This window comes from Tachypleus tridentatus, chromosome 3 (genome assembly GCF_004210375.1).
Source record: "Tachypleus tridentatus isolate NWPU-2018 chromosome 3, ASM421037v1, whole genome shotgun sequence".
NCBI classification, from domain to species: Eukaryota; Metazoa; Arthropoda; class Merostomata; order Xiphosura; family Limulidae; genus Tachypleus; species Tachypleus tridentatus.
Genome location: NC_134827.1, coordinates 99079160 through 99093115, shown reverse-complemented (window position 1 = coordinate 99093115; position 13956 = coordinate 99079160). Strand labels below are relative to the sequence as shown.

General features: G+C 35.0%; 1 protein-coding gene across 1 annotated transcript in view; it reads right to left on the bottom strand.

The window, feature by feature from the left end:
* Positions 1-6125, bottom strand: part of LOC143247577 (mitochondrial adenyl nucleotide antiporter SLC25A24-B-like) — a 32846-nt gene extending 26721 nt beyond the window's left edge. Inside the window, 1 exon segment of the mRNA XM_076495875.1 lies at positions 5777-6125. Within this exon segment, the coding sequence (XP_076351990.1) occupies positions 5777-5959 (183 nt within the window). The 5' untranslated portion in view covers positions 5960-6125.
* Positions 6126-13956: the final 7831 nt, after the last annotated feature.

Genomic DNA, 13956 nt, shown 5'->3' with positions numbered 1-13956 from the left:
AAACAATGCTCTTGGCATCAATAACTTCCCAACAATCAGAGAGCAAGATCAAAAGGGTGACAGAATTATACTGCCTGCTGACCTTCTGAATCTTGTCCCATATGACTTTGAAACTGGTGGTAGAAGAGATGCTGGTTGTGAATTTAATCCAAGATTCTTTCTGGCTTTGACGTCTTACCTGCCAAGCATGTGCACAGGCCAGCTTCAAAGTGATACAGTTCGAAAGTGTAGAATACCTATAAAAAAAATACCAGACCTGTTTTTGAACCTTCCATGCCATGTGGCAAGCAGAATTTCACCATGGACAAGAATACCATAAAAAACATGTCAGGGTTTTAGGAATACATTGAGCAGCTGCCTGAATAATACAGTCAGACACTGTTGCCATGCAGTCGTCCATAAATGGCATACAGACAATGGCAGGATCATGTTTCAAGAGTGCAGTGAAAGAGGGCCAGTTGACCTGATCCAACATCTACTGGGACATGTGGGTCAGGGTGACATCAACCACGACCAGTCTCCTTCAAAATAATAGAAAAATCATCACTTTCCTGTGGGTTACTGTCAACCCTCCATGAAAAGTGAGAGAAATGCAAATGGAAACAGATTGAGAGATCAATAGCAGTAAAAGACTGACTAGGTGCATGAAAATAAGTAAAAACACCAGTACTAAAGAGAGAAAGGTTGTGATCCGAGAGCATATGCTTCACAGAGTGATCCTTCCCATCAATAGTAACACTCCCCAGAGGGGATTATGTCCATTAAAGTCCCCCTGAATTAAAAAGGGAGATGGCAATTGTTCAACAAGAGCATCAAGGTCAAATTAATCACAGATATTTTCAACAGACAGACAGAAAGAATAAATAGTGATGGTACAGCCTAAGGAAACACAGATGGCTACTGCCTCCAAGGGTGTGTTGAGTGGCAAAGACACTGTTCGACCACCAGTGCCACTCCTCTATGCACTTGTTCATCACACAACTGTCTTTGTACAGAAATGACCTTTCGGTGGCTGTATTGACAGGTATCAGAAATGTTTCTTGTAAGGAAAGACAAACAGGATGTTAGAAATCAATCAGTGCCTTGATATCATCTAAATTAAAATGGAAACCTCAACAGTTCCTCTGTATCAATGTGGTCATTTTTATTCACGTAGAGAAGAATTGAGCAGAGAGTCCTTCTACTTTTGACCATGTCTCTTCTCTTTGTTCTTTTAACTGGAAGAAGGTCTATCAACCTCCATGGATCCTCCTGCCCTGGGTTGAACAGGTAGTAGGTCTCTATCATTAATAGAGGACTGCAGCACCTAAAGGCATCTTGGAGCCAGAGAAAAAGATGACCCTGAGGAAACACCAGAATCCGATGTCAAAGGAAGTGGATTCAGGTAACCATTGGAAGAAGTGATGGAGATGGGAGTAGACACTGGCTAGTCTCCTCCCTTAATCACTGAAAACAAAAGACTTTTGAAGTACTTTGAAAATGAATCTGTTGGAGGCATGGAGAAATATGTCTGCACTCCTAGTGTAGCAGTGGAATGGAGTACAGAAACATATGTCCAAGATGGAGTGGTGGACAGTACCTTTTACTCTTCAGAGTAAGAAATGTGAAGTTTTCAAATGCAGTACCTCTTGTTCTTTCACCCACCTAGGGCACAAACGAATGTAAGATGGATGAGAGAGCCATTACAATTAAAACAATGAGGGCTCATGGGCATCATGGTAATTTTCACTACAATGAGCACATGTCAAGGAATCATGACATGATGTTTCTGAGTGACCAAAACACTGACATTAGAAACATCAGAGGGTTTGGAATATATGACTGTACCTCACACTTTAGATAACCTACCTTGATGGTAGCAGGTGAACATGATGATTTGAACATCAAAATTGGGAAGTTGGTCTGCATCATAATTTCAAATTTGCAAGTGGAGATATGCTACACTGCAAAAACTCCTTGGGTAGAGAAACTAGCGACAATCTCTGACTCAGGGATTCTCTTCACATCCCTCTCAAAATAACTCCTTGTGACAAATTCAAAGTAGCATAAGGAGTAACCTCAATGGGTAAATCATCAATGGCTTTTGAATGCAAGAGGAGTTCACTGTGTTTAGGAATAACTGTTTCCACCAAGACGTCCCCAGAACATACATTTCTGACTGACTTTGGAGAGCTAACAAGCCCCTCTTGTACCTTCTGTATAAAAAAAGGGAGACATTTGCCTTAAAGATTTGTCTGATAAAGAATGTAATATTAGAAAATAAGGTACAGTTGTTGAAGATTGCTAGTCTGTTTTTTCATTGTTTTATTTTTATTTGGGGAAGCCATAGTAAAGAAGGAATATTTCAGTGCTCAGTTACTCCACCTACCATGTAGCCCAACAAGGGGATGCACTACAATGCCAAACAAGAACACTGCAGCAATGCCAGGGTTTCATGAACACTATATCCAAACACCAGCATCAGATGCAACGTCCACAACACCTGTTGAGAACATCCAACACTTGTACTCAGTTAACCCCAGCCCAAGTGGACCAGCTGAGTGACCCTGGAGAGAACACTCCAAGGCTGCTCATCTACAGAAATTCAAGGTCAAAGTGGTGTGTTAGGGTTGGACCCTTCAACAGCCAGAATTCTCTCCTCCTCTTTATGGGTCACATGCACAGCAAACACGTGGGTGGATGTTTAGACCACAGAGGAGGTAAACTGAAAGAACAAAACCTTCTCTGGGAGGTCCCCTCACCACATACAAGAATCCACACCAAGGGGTTGTATTTCAGCATTTGCTCTTTCTTATCAGTGTGCAACATACGCATACACAATAAGAAGTGTACCCAAGAAAAACCACTCAGGTGCATTATGCACTTGATAATAACCAACCTGCTGCAGAAAAAAGCTGCAAAGCTCACTAAACAAGTCATTACAAGTTCTCTGTGAATGAAGAAATGACAACTAATGGTAAATATAACCATTTAGTACAACATTAAAAGTCTAAAGTTGTCAAAAAACATCTGACGTTAAGTCAAAGAGTAACATAATTAAAAACTATGTATGTTACAAGTGTTAATTTATCTCTGCATTAAACTTAGGCCTAACATGGTTTTTTTTATGGTAAAGCCTATATACAAGTGAACTTGCCTCTTACTTCCATTATTCTTGAAATCGTATATTTAAAGAAGTATTGTTTTAACCTGTTCAGCGCCACAGACGAGATAATCATCCAAGCCGATCTGTAACACCATGCCACGGACGAGTTATTGTTTCATGTTTATGTACAAAACATGTACAAAATATATATTTCTTCATTTTGTGTACTACTATAAGTTTGGCTTTGAGAAAAAATAGTATTTGTTGCTTATTTCCTTTGTTTTAAAAATTACTCTATTATGCTGAAAAAAAAAACCAGCATAGGAGCTGCCGTAGCAGCTGAAATACTTGGCAATCAACAGGTTAATAAAAATACTGATTTGGCCAGAAATGTTTTGCCAGTCTGGGGTAGTTTTTATTAATAATATTAATAGGACATAACTTATAATGTTTGTGGATGAATAACTCTGATATTTCTAGCTATATTGAGAATTTTGAAGTACTAAAATTTGGCTTGGTAACTTAAAAAAGTATTTGAGTGTAATTATTAATTACAGTAAGTGCATAATACATTAGGGTTATCATAAGGTGAATTCCATATTTAATACAGATGGAATCCACTCAATACTGTGACAAAGAAAAAGACACTGGCATAACACTGAATCACTCACTCAAGTCATCACGGCAGTGCTCTCTTGGTAGTAGAAACTAATACAATCTTATGGTGTACTTACAAATATATCAAATATCAGTGAAGAGACAAACATCTCCTTATACAAATCATTAATGAAGTCTCACTTAGAATACAGTGTATAGATTTAATTTTCTTATCTGTGAAAGAGCACTGATGTATTAGGAAAGGTATCATGATATTTCTAGAGATGGAAATGTTACATTAGGGAGACAAGTTAAAATTTCCAAGACTAAAAGTGATTTTATTAAAGTTTACAATGTTATATATAGAACTAATGTAATAACTTCCACTGATTTCTTTTTGCTATAGGATACAAGTTTAACATTAGGCTTAAGTTAAGGCAGTTCTATTTTTCTAATAGGATTATTAGTTAATATTTTGTTATAGAATGAATTCCCATTGTTAATAACAAGGACAGAAATAAGAAAATAAAATAATGTTCGTTGAAGGGGAAACTATCAGGAAGACTACATTCCCTCATGTTAAGTTACATTTCGTGATGAATTGTTTTTATTTAATCCATGCAATATGCTCATTTTCATTGGTTATAACTGGAAGAACACAGGTAGACCATATATTCCTAACTGGGAAAGTCAACTGATTTTTCAGTAAATTATCAATTTCCTCTTAAATTTTCATAAAGTAATAGGCTTCATTACTCAAGATCAAAATGTTATATTCACACATTTGTAAGGTATTTAATGAATCTATTTTCCTTATTTGACCTATACTTTAAATGCCTGTTACAGTGTAGGAATACCTTCACACAGTACACACTACCAAAGTGCAAGTTATTTCATATAAGTTATTATTATTTCTTCAATATTACTGAAAACATTTATAGTAATGTGTGTGTGTTCTTATAGCAAAGCCACATCGGGCTATCTGCTGAGTCCACTGAAGGGAATCAAACCCCTGATTTTAGTGTTGTAACTTTGTATTATAATAATATAGATGACAGATGAATGTTCTAGCAATAAAAACAAAACCTTAATAATAATTGTCCATAACAGTCGAGTTTAACAGCAAAACTGTTTTAGTGTTCATGTCAGGTATCAATGCACATTTTGAAAGTTCATTTAAGTTAAGGAAAAAAATGCTAAAGTAATTCTTACAGAAGACAATTGCAGGTTTTTGGTAAAGAAAGTTTCAATTATAAATTTAGACAGGTGGAGTCCAATACACACAATGTAAAAAACAACTTAAACATTACACACTGCAAAACAAGCACTTTCCACCAATATATAAAAGACTGAGTTGATCAAAATATGTATAGATTCAAAAGTTCTCAATAGTTTTATCATCTACCTTTCATATCAATTTGATTATGTTAAGCCCCGTTAAGTGTTTCCCACATTAATTGCAGATCATATAGGTAGATTATATATACAAGTAAGTTTTTTTTTGTTTTTCTTTACTGAAAATATCCATTCTTTTTTTATATATTACTGGGAAGTGTCTCTCTTGTAATGTTTGTGTGTGGGCTCTTTGAACTTAAACACATTAAACATTATTTTTTGTTCTTTTTAACCATTTTAGACTGCATGATTTAGACACTTTAGTTATTCTGTTTACTAGAGATTGATTTTACAAAAAGTGTTACATTTACAAACTTATGTCTATGTGATATGATGTCTAATATTTTTTTTCAAACTGGGGAAAAATATTGTAGTAATATTGAAAAACAACAGTGAGTCACTTAGTTGGTTACAGTGTTATTGGTCGATTACTGACTTAGCACGTTTGTTCTGTAGCTTCGACAGGAGATTAAGGTGCGATTGTTTAAACTTTTATTTGCGAGTTAAGCCTATCGTTCAGTGACCTTAACTTTTAGAATTTATGGTAGTAAAAATAAAATTTCTTCTTTTCTGTTGATTAGAATGAATTTTGCATTTTAATTAATTTTTTTCAATAAAAAGCTTGAGAAACTACCAAAAACAAAAGTAGAGTTTGAAAGTTACGTTTACAGGCTTTTAACTATAGACTTGTTATCTTACTTCCACATTCCCTGCGGCATGTGGAAGACCCATTTTCTCCAGAGCTTCGGAAAGATCTTGAAAATTGATGCGTCCATCACCATCTACGTCTAGTTGTTTAAACAATTTTTCTAACCTTTTTTCTCGTTCGGTTGGAAGTTCTTGAAAGTAATGAGGGGGGCGATTAACCTTTGACTCGTCCATTTAAATTGACTGAACTTAAAGATGAAAACCAAATAAAATAATTAAAAGTCCATTCTTCGCTTTAGAACTTAATACTTATACTATTAAATACAAATACTCTAAAACCCTCGTTTACAAATGACGATAAAAGAATAAACATCGCAACACAAAATCCCATCTACGCTAACTGGCGAACTCTGGTTGTTACTTCTAATTTTAAGAATATCAATAAATTATATATTTAACAATGTCTTTACATATGTTATTAAAAATAATTTAAAGCATCAGAAACATTTTCTCAATATTTGGAGGCAAAAATTTGTCGACTTAAGAGCTGAAGTAGAAACTATCGAAAGAGATCGGTTAGTGATTGTAATAATTCTGAAAATTGCAGAAAATGAAATTCTGAAACTCTGAAATTCTATTCCTGAAACTTTTAACTGTCTGAAAAATGTCGCAGTAGCAGTATTAACAGCATTTTAATCGAAATATTTATGCGAGTCATACTTTTCAGTGATGTACTTTGTAAAGTGTAATTATAGTAATAGACTTGCCGATGAAACTAGTGCTGCTTGCATAGCGATCAAAATAACTAAATACATGTCTGATAAAAATATCTGTCATCGTTGGTGTCGTAGCAAAAGTCTCACTTAGAGTAAAATATGCCTATTTTCCTCTCCTTGTTTTTTATGTTACGTAATATGAACCAAATCTTATAATTTCACAAAGTGCTTTTTGTCAATAGTAAAACAATGAATAAACACAAGTAAGCAGAGACCTCCTTTTTCCTTAAAAAAAGTCCATTCTTATCGTGACTAATTCATTTATTTTATTTATTGTGAATTACTATAATTATTAATATGTAACTACTAAAGCTGTTTCATTTAAACTAATTCAGAACAATAAATGATAATTTGCTGCTAAAAATTATTATTGGCACGCAAGAGTAATATTTAGAAGATTATTCTCAATTTGAGCACTGTAATTGTTTTCTTACTGCGGTAATTTGACTTGTTAAAAAGTGCCCGTAGAAATAAGTTATAAAGGGTTCATCCTTTAGCTCAGTATATGAAGCCTTCTCTTAGCATTATTAAAGTTTTGACAGAATTTAATGTTTATAAGTAAAATTATTTGCAACTGGTATAATTTTATTGTAACTAACGAAACAAAAGAATTATTAGACATAGAATTTGGCCTGTAAACAGCTGCTCTTTTTACAACAGTAAACCACATTAAAAACAAGTCAAAAGCAAATGATACAGAAACGAAAATTTAAAAGATACAAAAATTTAAAAGAAAAACTGATTTTAAGTTTTCATCTATGACGAATGGATATGACAGCATGTGTAGATTTTATTGTACAAAATAGATATATAAATCTTACATATTCTTAAAGATCAAAAACGGAAGCTGCAATATACTGAAACAAACATATACTGGTGCAAAGTAGTAAATTGAATGACAGACTGGACTATGCGTATATTCCCAAGATATTTATTTACTTAACTAATATATACATGATTAATTAGTACATTTATATATACATATCCTTATACATTTTACCTAGTTACCGAGATAGTGTACGACTAAGAGACGTTTAAAAACACTACTCATATACGCTCCAACAGTGTACGAAGCCTACTTTTAGCTTTTGTTTGTTTGTTTTCGAATTTCGCGCAAAACTACTAGAGGGCTATCTGCGCCAGCCTCCCTAATTTAGTAGTGTAAGACTAGATGGAAGGCAGCTAATCACCACCACCCACCGCCAACTCTTGGGCTACTCTTTTACCAGCGAATAGTGGGATTGACTGTCACATTTTAACGCGCCCACGGCTGAAAGGGCGAGCATGTTTGGTGCGACGGGGATGCGAACCCGCGACCCTCAGATTACGAGTCGCACCTAGCCATGTCGACCGCCTACTTTTAGTATTTATAAAATTTTGTAAAAATTTACTGATACAATTCAATAACATGTAGTGAAAGTACAGATTTATTGGAAATAACATCTTGTATAATTATATTTGCATATAACATACTGTTTTTTTCGTTAACCGCACCATTTCTTTGTAAATAAGCACGAGGTATAGACTTTTTAATGAGCCAGTATTCACTTGGGCTTTTGTTTTTTTCGTGTAGTTTGTACGAACGATAGAACTAACTTTTATAAAAAAGGCATTCTCGACAATGAATATAACCATCAAAATAATTTACATATTATTTACCTATAAAGATTTCACTGTCATTAGAGAGTGAATTTTCACGAATTCTTTACCTAGTATATTGAAAATACTTAAATTATACAAAATCCTGGCTCCTAAACAAGTCTTTTTACAAAGCTAAAGGGCATGGCCAAGCGTGTTAAGGTTTTCGACTCGTAATCCGAGGGTCGCGGGTTCAAATCCCGGTCGCACCAAACTTGCTCGCCCTTTCAGCCGTGGGGACGATATAATATGGCGGTCAATCCCACTATTCGTTGGTAAAAGAGAAGTCCAAGAGTTGGTGGTGTGTAGTGATAACTAGCTGCCTTCCCTCTAGTCTTACACTGCTAAATTAGGGACGGCTAGCGCAGATAGCCCTCAAGTAACTTTGCGCGAAATTAAAAACAAAAATAATGAAACCTAAAGGAGTTTAAAACAAACTCAAAAGCGAATGATAGTGAAAAAAAAATTCAAACGAATCACAGATATTTAAAGAAGAATTGACTCTGAGAAAACATCTACGAAAGAGGATTTGAGAGTATGTGTATAGTTCAATATAGAAATCTTTCAATTTCTATGTGATCAATAAGGCAGTCTGAAACATAATTCAGTTGAAAGAAGTTATGTACATAAGAAACTAAGCTATATGTTTTTTCCGGGGCATTTGAATAGCTTATCTGGTTAAACAATCCACAAGATATAATTTATATCGTCATATATTCTTATCCTTAAATTTTCTACGTAGAAATTAGGTTAGTGTAGGAACATAAAGTTGAAAGACACCACTCACATAATATATACTCCAATAGTATATAAAACTTTCTTTGAGCATGTATAAAAGTTTGTCAGAATTTACTGATTATAACATTCGGCACCTGTCCTGTAAAAGTGGGCTTTCTCATGGCACTCTCCTTTCCCCCACAACAAATTCCGAGACACTTGGATTTACAGATCCCAGCCACTCTGTGGTCCTAATCACGAGACGTTCCACCGATTGATGTGGAGTTGGTCTTCGACTTGCTTCTTTCCTGCTGGCGGGTTCAGGACTTGTCCACTTCGTTTTTGAGTTCTTTATCTCGCTCTCCTTTCCCACCTGTCATTTTCAAATTGCACCACCTCACTTAACTGCTTTAGCCAATGCCAAATTAAAATACAGGAAGACCCCCACGTACAGAGAAATAAACTTCCACGAGCGGGGACGAAGAGGAACCACAACGCCCCTGTTGGGGAGAGAATTCCTCAGACTTCTCTTTCTCTAAACTAAGCCCCTGCCAAGGTTTCGTTTCGTACTGATTATAGGTGTTGTTACCTTAAAGTGAAAAACAAAATTCTACGAAATACAAATGTTTACTTTCACTAAGTATTATCGAATTATAAGTCTTACTTACGTGAGCTTTTCGTTTCTTCCTGTAGTTGTAAGAACGGTTTGGTTTGGTTGTTTGGCGTTTATTGCCACAAAGCTACTAGGGTATCTGGGCCAATCAAACAGTAAAAAATAAAATAAAAGTAAAATCGTTATAAATTGTAAAAATGAATCAATGTAAAACTAAATAAACTTCAGTAGAGTTAAAACTTTAAAAACGCAACTGAGATGGACAATGTCATCATCGGCATGAGTGTCCAACGTCAAGGGTGAACCTATGGTTAAAAACATATCTAACGTGGTGCCGTCGTTCACGGTTGTAACGACGGTACGACGATAAGATGTGAGCTATTGTGACTTGATTGTTCCACAGACCCCACAATAGTGCATCACTCCCAGATAAAAGAAAACGATGAACTTAAAACTGACCAATGTGTACCTCGTCAGGACAACTTATTCTTCCGATTCTTACGGAAATAAGACGGCCAAAGTCCAATAGAAGGATTTAACTGTAAAAACTTGTTATCACATTGCTCAGTCCAAGCCGACTGCCAACTGGCACAGAGCTGAGCCTTGAATACAGGACCGTAGTCCATGTATGGGACAGCCGTGATAGCACCAGAGCAGACTGACTTAGGTGCGGTGTCAGCAAGCTTGTTCTCGCAAATACTGATGTGGCCCGGTATCCAGAAGAACTGGATAGAAATATAGTATAAAGAGAAATTTTCGAATTTGTTAAAAATATCAACGAAAATAGGGTGAGAACTAACGTGAAGTAATTCCAGGGCCAATAGAGAGCTATGTGAGTCAGCATGAATAGTACAGTTCGTGTACTGCATAGCTTCTATGTGATCCATGGCAGGAGAAATGGTGTACGGCTCAGCAGTGAACACAAAAAATATAGAGGAGATCCTGTGTGCAACTTCCAAACCACAGCATACTATGGCAGAGCCTACAGCGTCACCCGATTTCGAACCATTGGTATAAATAAGAATTGAAGGATGATTTGAAAGAGGTTCGGCAAATAGAAGACGGTACTTTTAATCGGGAATATCCATCCGCCTTCTTCAGATGACTTAAAGAAAGGTCACATTGTTACGTTGTGTATTATTATTTTTTGTACTTGTTGTATTGTGCAAGTTTCTTTGAAAATTGTTAATGTATATGAATAGGTATACTTATTCCGTGAAATTAATAATAGGTGGATAACCGTTAGATGGCGGCACGCACAAGTGTACAGAGAAACAGGAGGTATAAATAAAATATAAATCTTGTCTAATCACAAATATCAGACTCTCAACGATAAACTATTTAACTAGTTTCTTGAACAAAACAACAAATCACATGAATTGCCAGGTTAATAATTAATCCATATTTTCCTTAATAATCTCGGTTATTTTAATTGATAGATGAAACCCAATGGTTGTATTGTACAGTGAAAATGTTAAAGTAATAATTATATAAGATTTTATACACAACTTCCTCATAAATCTTGCCATTTTCGACAATGGGAAGGATCTAATATTAATCGCACTATTCGTTAGAAAACAACTAGCCCTATATTTAGTGATAATACTTATATGAGTTTTTCACTTTTACCAGTAATGTGTACAAATAAATAGAACTTATTGCTGGGAATACTTTTAATATAAAAATATAAGTGTGATCATCAAAACAATATCAACCTTTAAAGATTTCACATGTCCTTACAGAATAAATTTATAGTTCTTTATCTCCAATATTGAAAATCCTTAAATTCTCTCAAATGATCTCGCCTATAAACAGCTGCTCTTTTTACAAAGCTAAACCATTTGAAAACAACTCAAAATCAAATAATAAACACAATTTAAAAGAAATACAGACATTTAAACAAAAACTGATTCCAAAACAACCTCCATGAAGGAAGGATACGAGAGCACGTGCATGTTGTAATATATGCATAAACAGTTACGTAAATATTACATATTCACCGAAATCAATAACGAGAGCTGGAACATATTGAAACAAGCACAAATAAGTGAAAAGTTGTTGTAAAGTGCTTAATAGGCTGAGCTACACGTTAGTTCAGAGGTAGTTGGACACCTCATCTGGCTAAACAATAGACAAACATTAATTATTATGGTCATATTGTATAGCTTGGTGGCAAAACAAAAGTTAAGATGTGATTGTAGCAACTGATTGTGCGAATCCAACCAACTCCAAATAAGTTTTAAAAAGAAAGAAGCAAAACTGGTATAAAAAAAAGACTTTTTTGAGTGTGTTTTTCTTACAGCAAATCCACATCGGGCCATCTGCTCAGCCCACCGAGGGGAATCGAACCGCTGATTTCAGCGTTGTAAATCCGAAGACATACCGCTGTACTAGCGGGGGGCCACTACTGCTAGAGAAGTTAATTTTGATTTTGTAAAATTTGTTATCATGCACTGTTTATAATATTCTTTGCGAGATTATCTCTCATGAGGATCTAGATAGGAGACATTAAAAACAACAAGTGTCAGAAAGACCTCACTGAAATTAAATTTATTATAATTTTCAGTTTGAAGAAATATAAATATTGATCTGAACATATTTACCCATTTCTTATTTAGGTTTTGTATTAAAACAATTTTTGGAGCACTTAGATTATCATCAGTTTAACACAAAACACCTATGATGCCCCACGAAACCACAAAATATTTCATTTTAAGTGTTTCCAGTCGCATCTCTTATAGTTACGTTACGACGATAGCTTCTTTATCTTTGTGTATCTTTTCCAATCTTGATGCAAGTCAGAAAAAATAAATGGTATTTTAAATAAAAGGCAAGATAAACATATTAGTTTAGTTACAGTTGGTTTTATTAAAGATTTCATTGGTTGTGTAATAGCTACAGTTACAGTACAGTGGAGGAATGTGGTATTCGAACTTAGCCTCATGTAACGCAAAAAGCTGAATTATGCGGGCGTACACCTTAAGCCGCATATAAAAGCACGACAGTTACAGTAAACTATCACTTTACTGATGTCGTGTTAATTGGTGCCTCTATGATATTGGTGGTGGTGGTGGGGGCAGGAATGCTAACTTCAACAGGTAAGTTTTATCTTACTTACCCCCAGATGGTAGTATCTTATTTTCATTATTTATTTATTTTATTTTTCAACTTTTTATGTTTATCTTTTTCTTATTCCTATTTTAAGTTGAGAGAGCAGTCACCTTCCCACAATGGTCTGCAGGCAGTGAAGGGTAATATCGATGTAGGACGTTGTGGGCTTGAGTACCCACATCTTGCTCTCCTAATTTATAATTGTCTTATGAGAGACTAGAGAATTGAGGTTAATACTGATAGACGGTGTATTCCCACAGCAATGTGGGTCCTACTTCTTCAGACACCTCCATAACCTAGGATATATCTTATAATCCCACGTTATAACTTGTACCCTAGGATCATTTTTAAAAATATATATTTTATTTATTTATTTTAACAAACCTTCGTCTGATAACCAATAGGATGAAAGATGTATACGTGTTTTATAAATCTTTGTTTTTATTTTAATGGTATACGAAACCCTTTTGCTGTTTTGCAACAGATTGGGAAATCATCTCCCAAAGTAACATTTTTTTTTGAAAAATGCCGGTGTAGAAAAAAAGGCTTCATCATTGAACAATGGTATACATACACTAACTAGTAAGAAGTGGGGTCACGACCCCTTATGTGTTCAACGCCTATAGAAACCACGTAATAGGATGCGTTTTGTTGTTGTGTTTATTATCAAATGTTTATTTCACAGCTCAGATAAAGTACAAAGTTTTAGTTATAGTTTTTATAAAGTATGCAGATACGTCTTCGAACTAAACTCAAAATATGATTACAAAACTAGCAACGAAACTCAAAACCCTGAACGTGTCAACGATACTAATTTTTTTTTTAATAACACGTTTTTCTTCGGAAATGCAAATATCAAAAAATAAATGTTGCCGTTTTTGAAACCATAAACATTTCTGAATGAGAGGGAATAGTCTTCTTCATCTTTTGTAGATGGAATAATCATTGAAAAAAATAAAACCGTAGGTTATCGATGAATCGGAGAAATATCGAGATGAGAGTCCTTGATTCGTAGTTTGCGAGTTGATAGTTAGAATCTCTCACCGAACAGGCTCGCTCTTTCTGCCACAGTGGTGTTAAACTGCGACAGTTAATTCCACTATTCGATTACTAATAGGTTATGTTAACTGGTTGTCTTTTTTCTGGTTTACCACTTCTAAATCAGGGACGGACAGCGCAGATAGCCAGTAAGTTAACTTTGCGTAAAATTCAAGATCCAAAGTAAAAGTTATTGTTTGTTATCAAGAACAAAGCTACACAGAAGGCTATCTGTGCTCCACCCTCCGTGGGTAACGAAATCCGATTTCTGAACCTGGAAATTAATATATCTTTTGCATCATAAAAAATTGAAACAAACTAAGTACCCGGATCTTGCG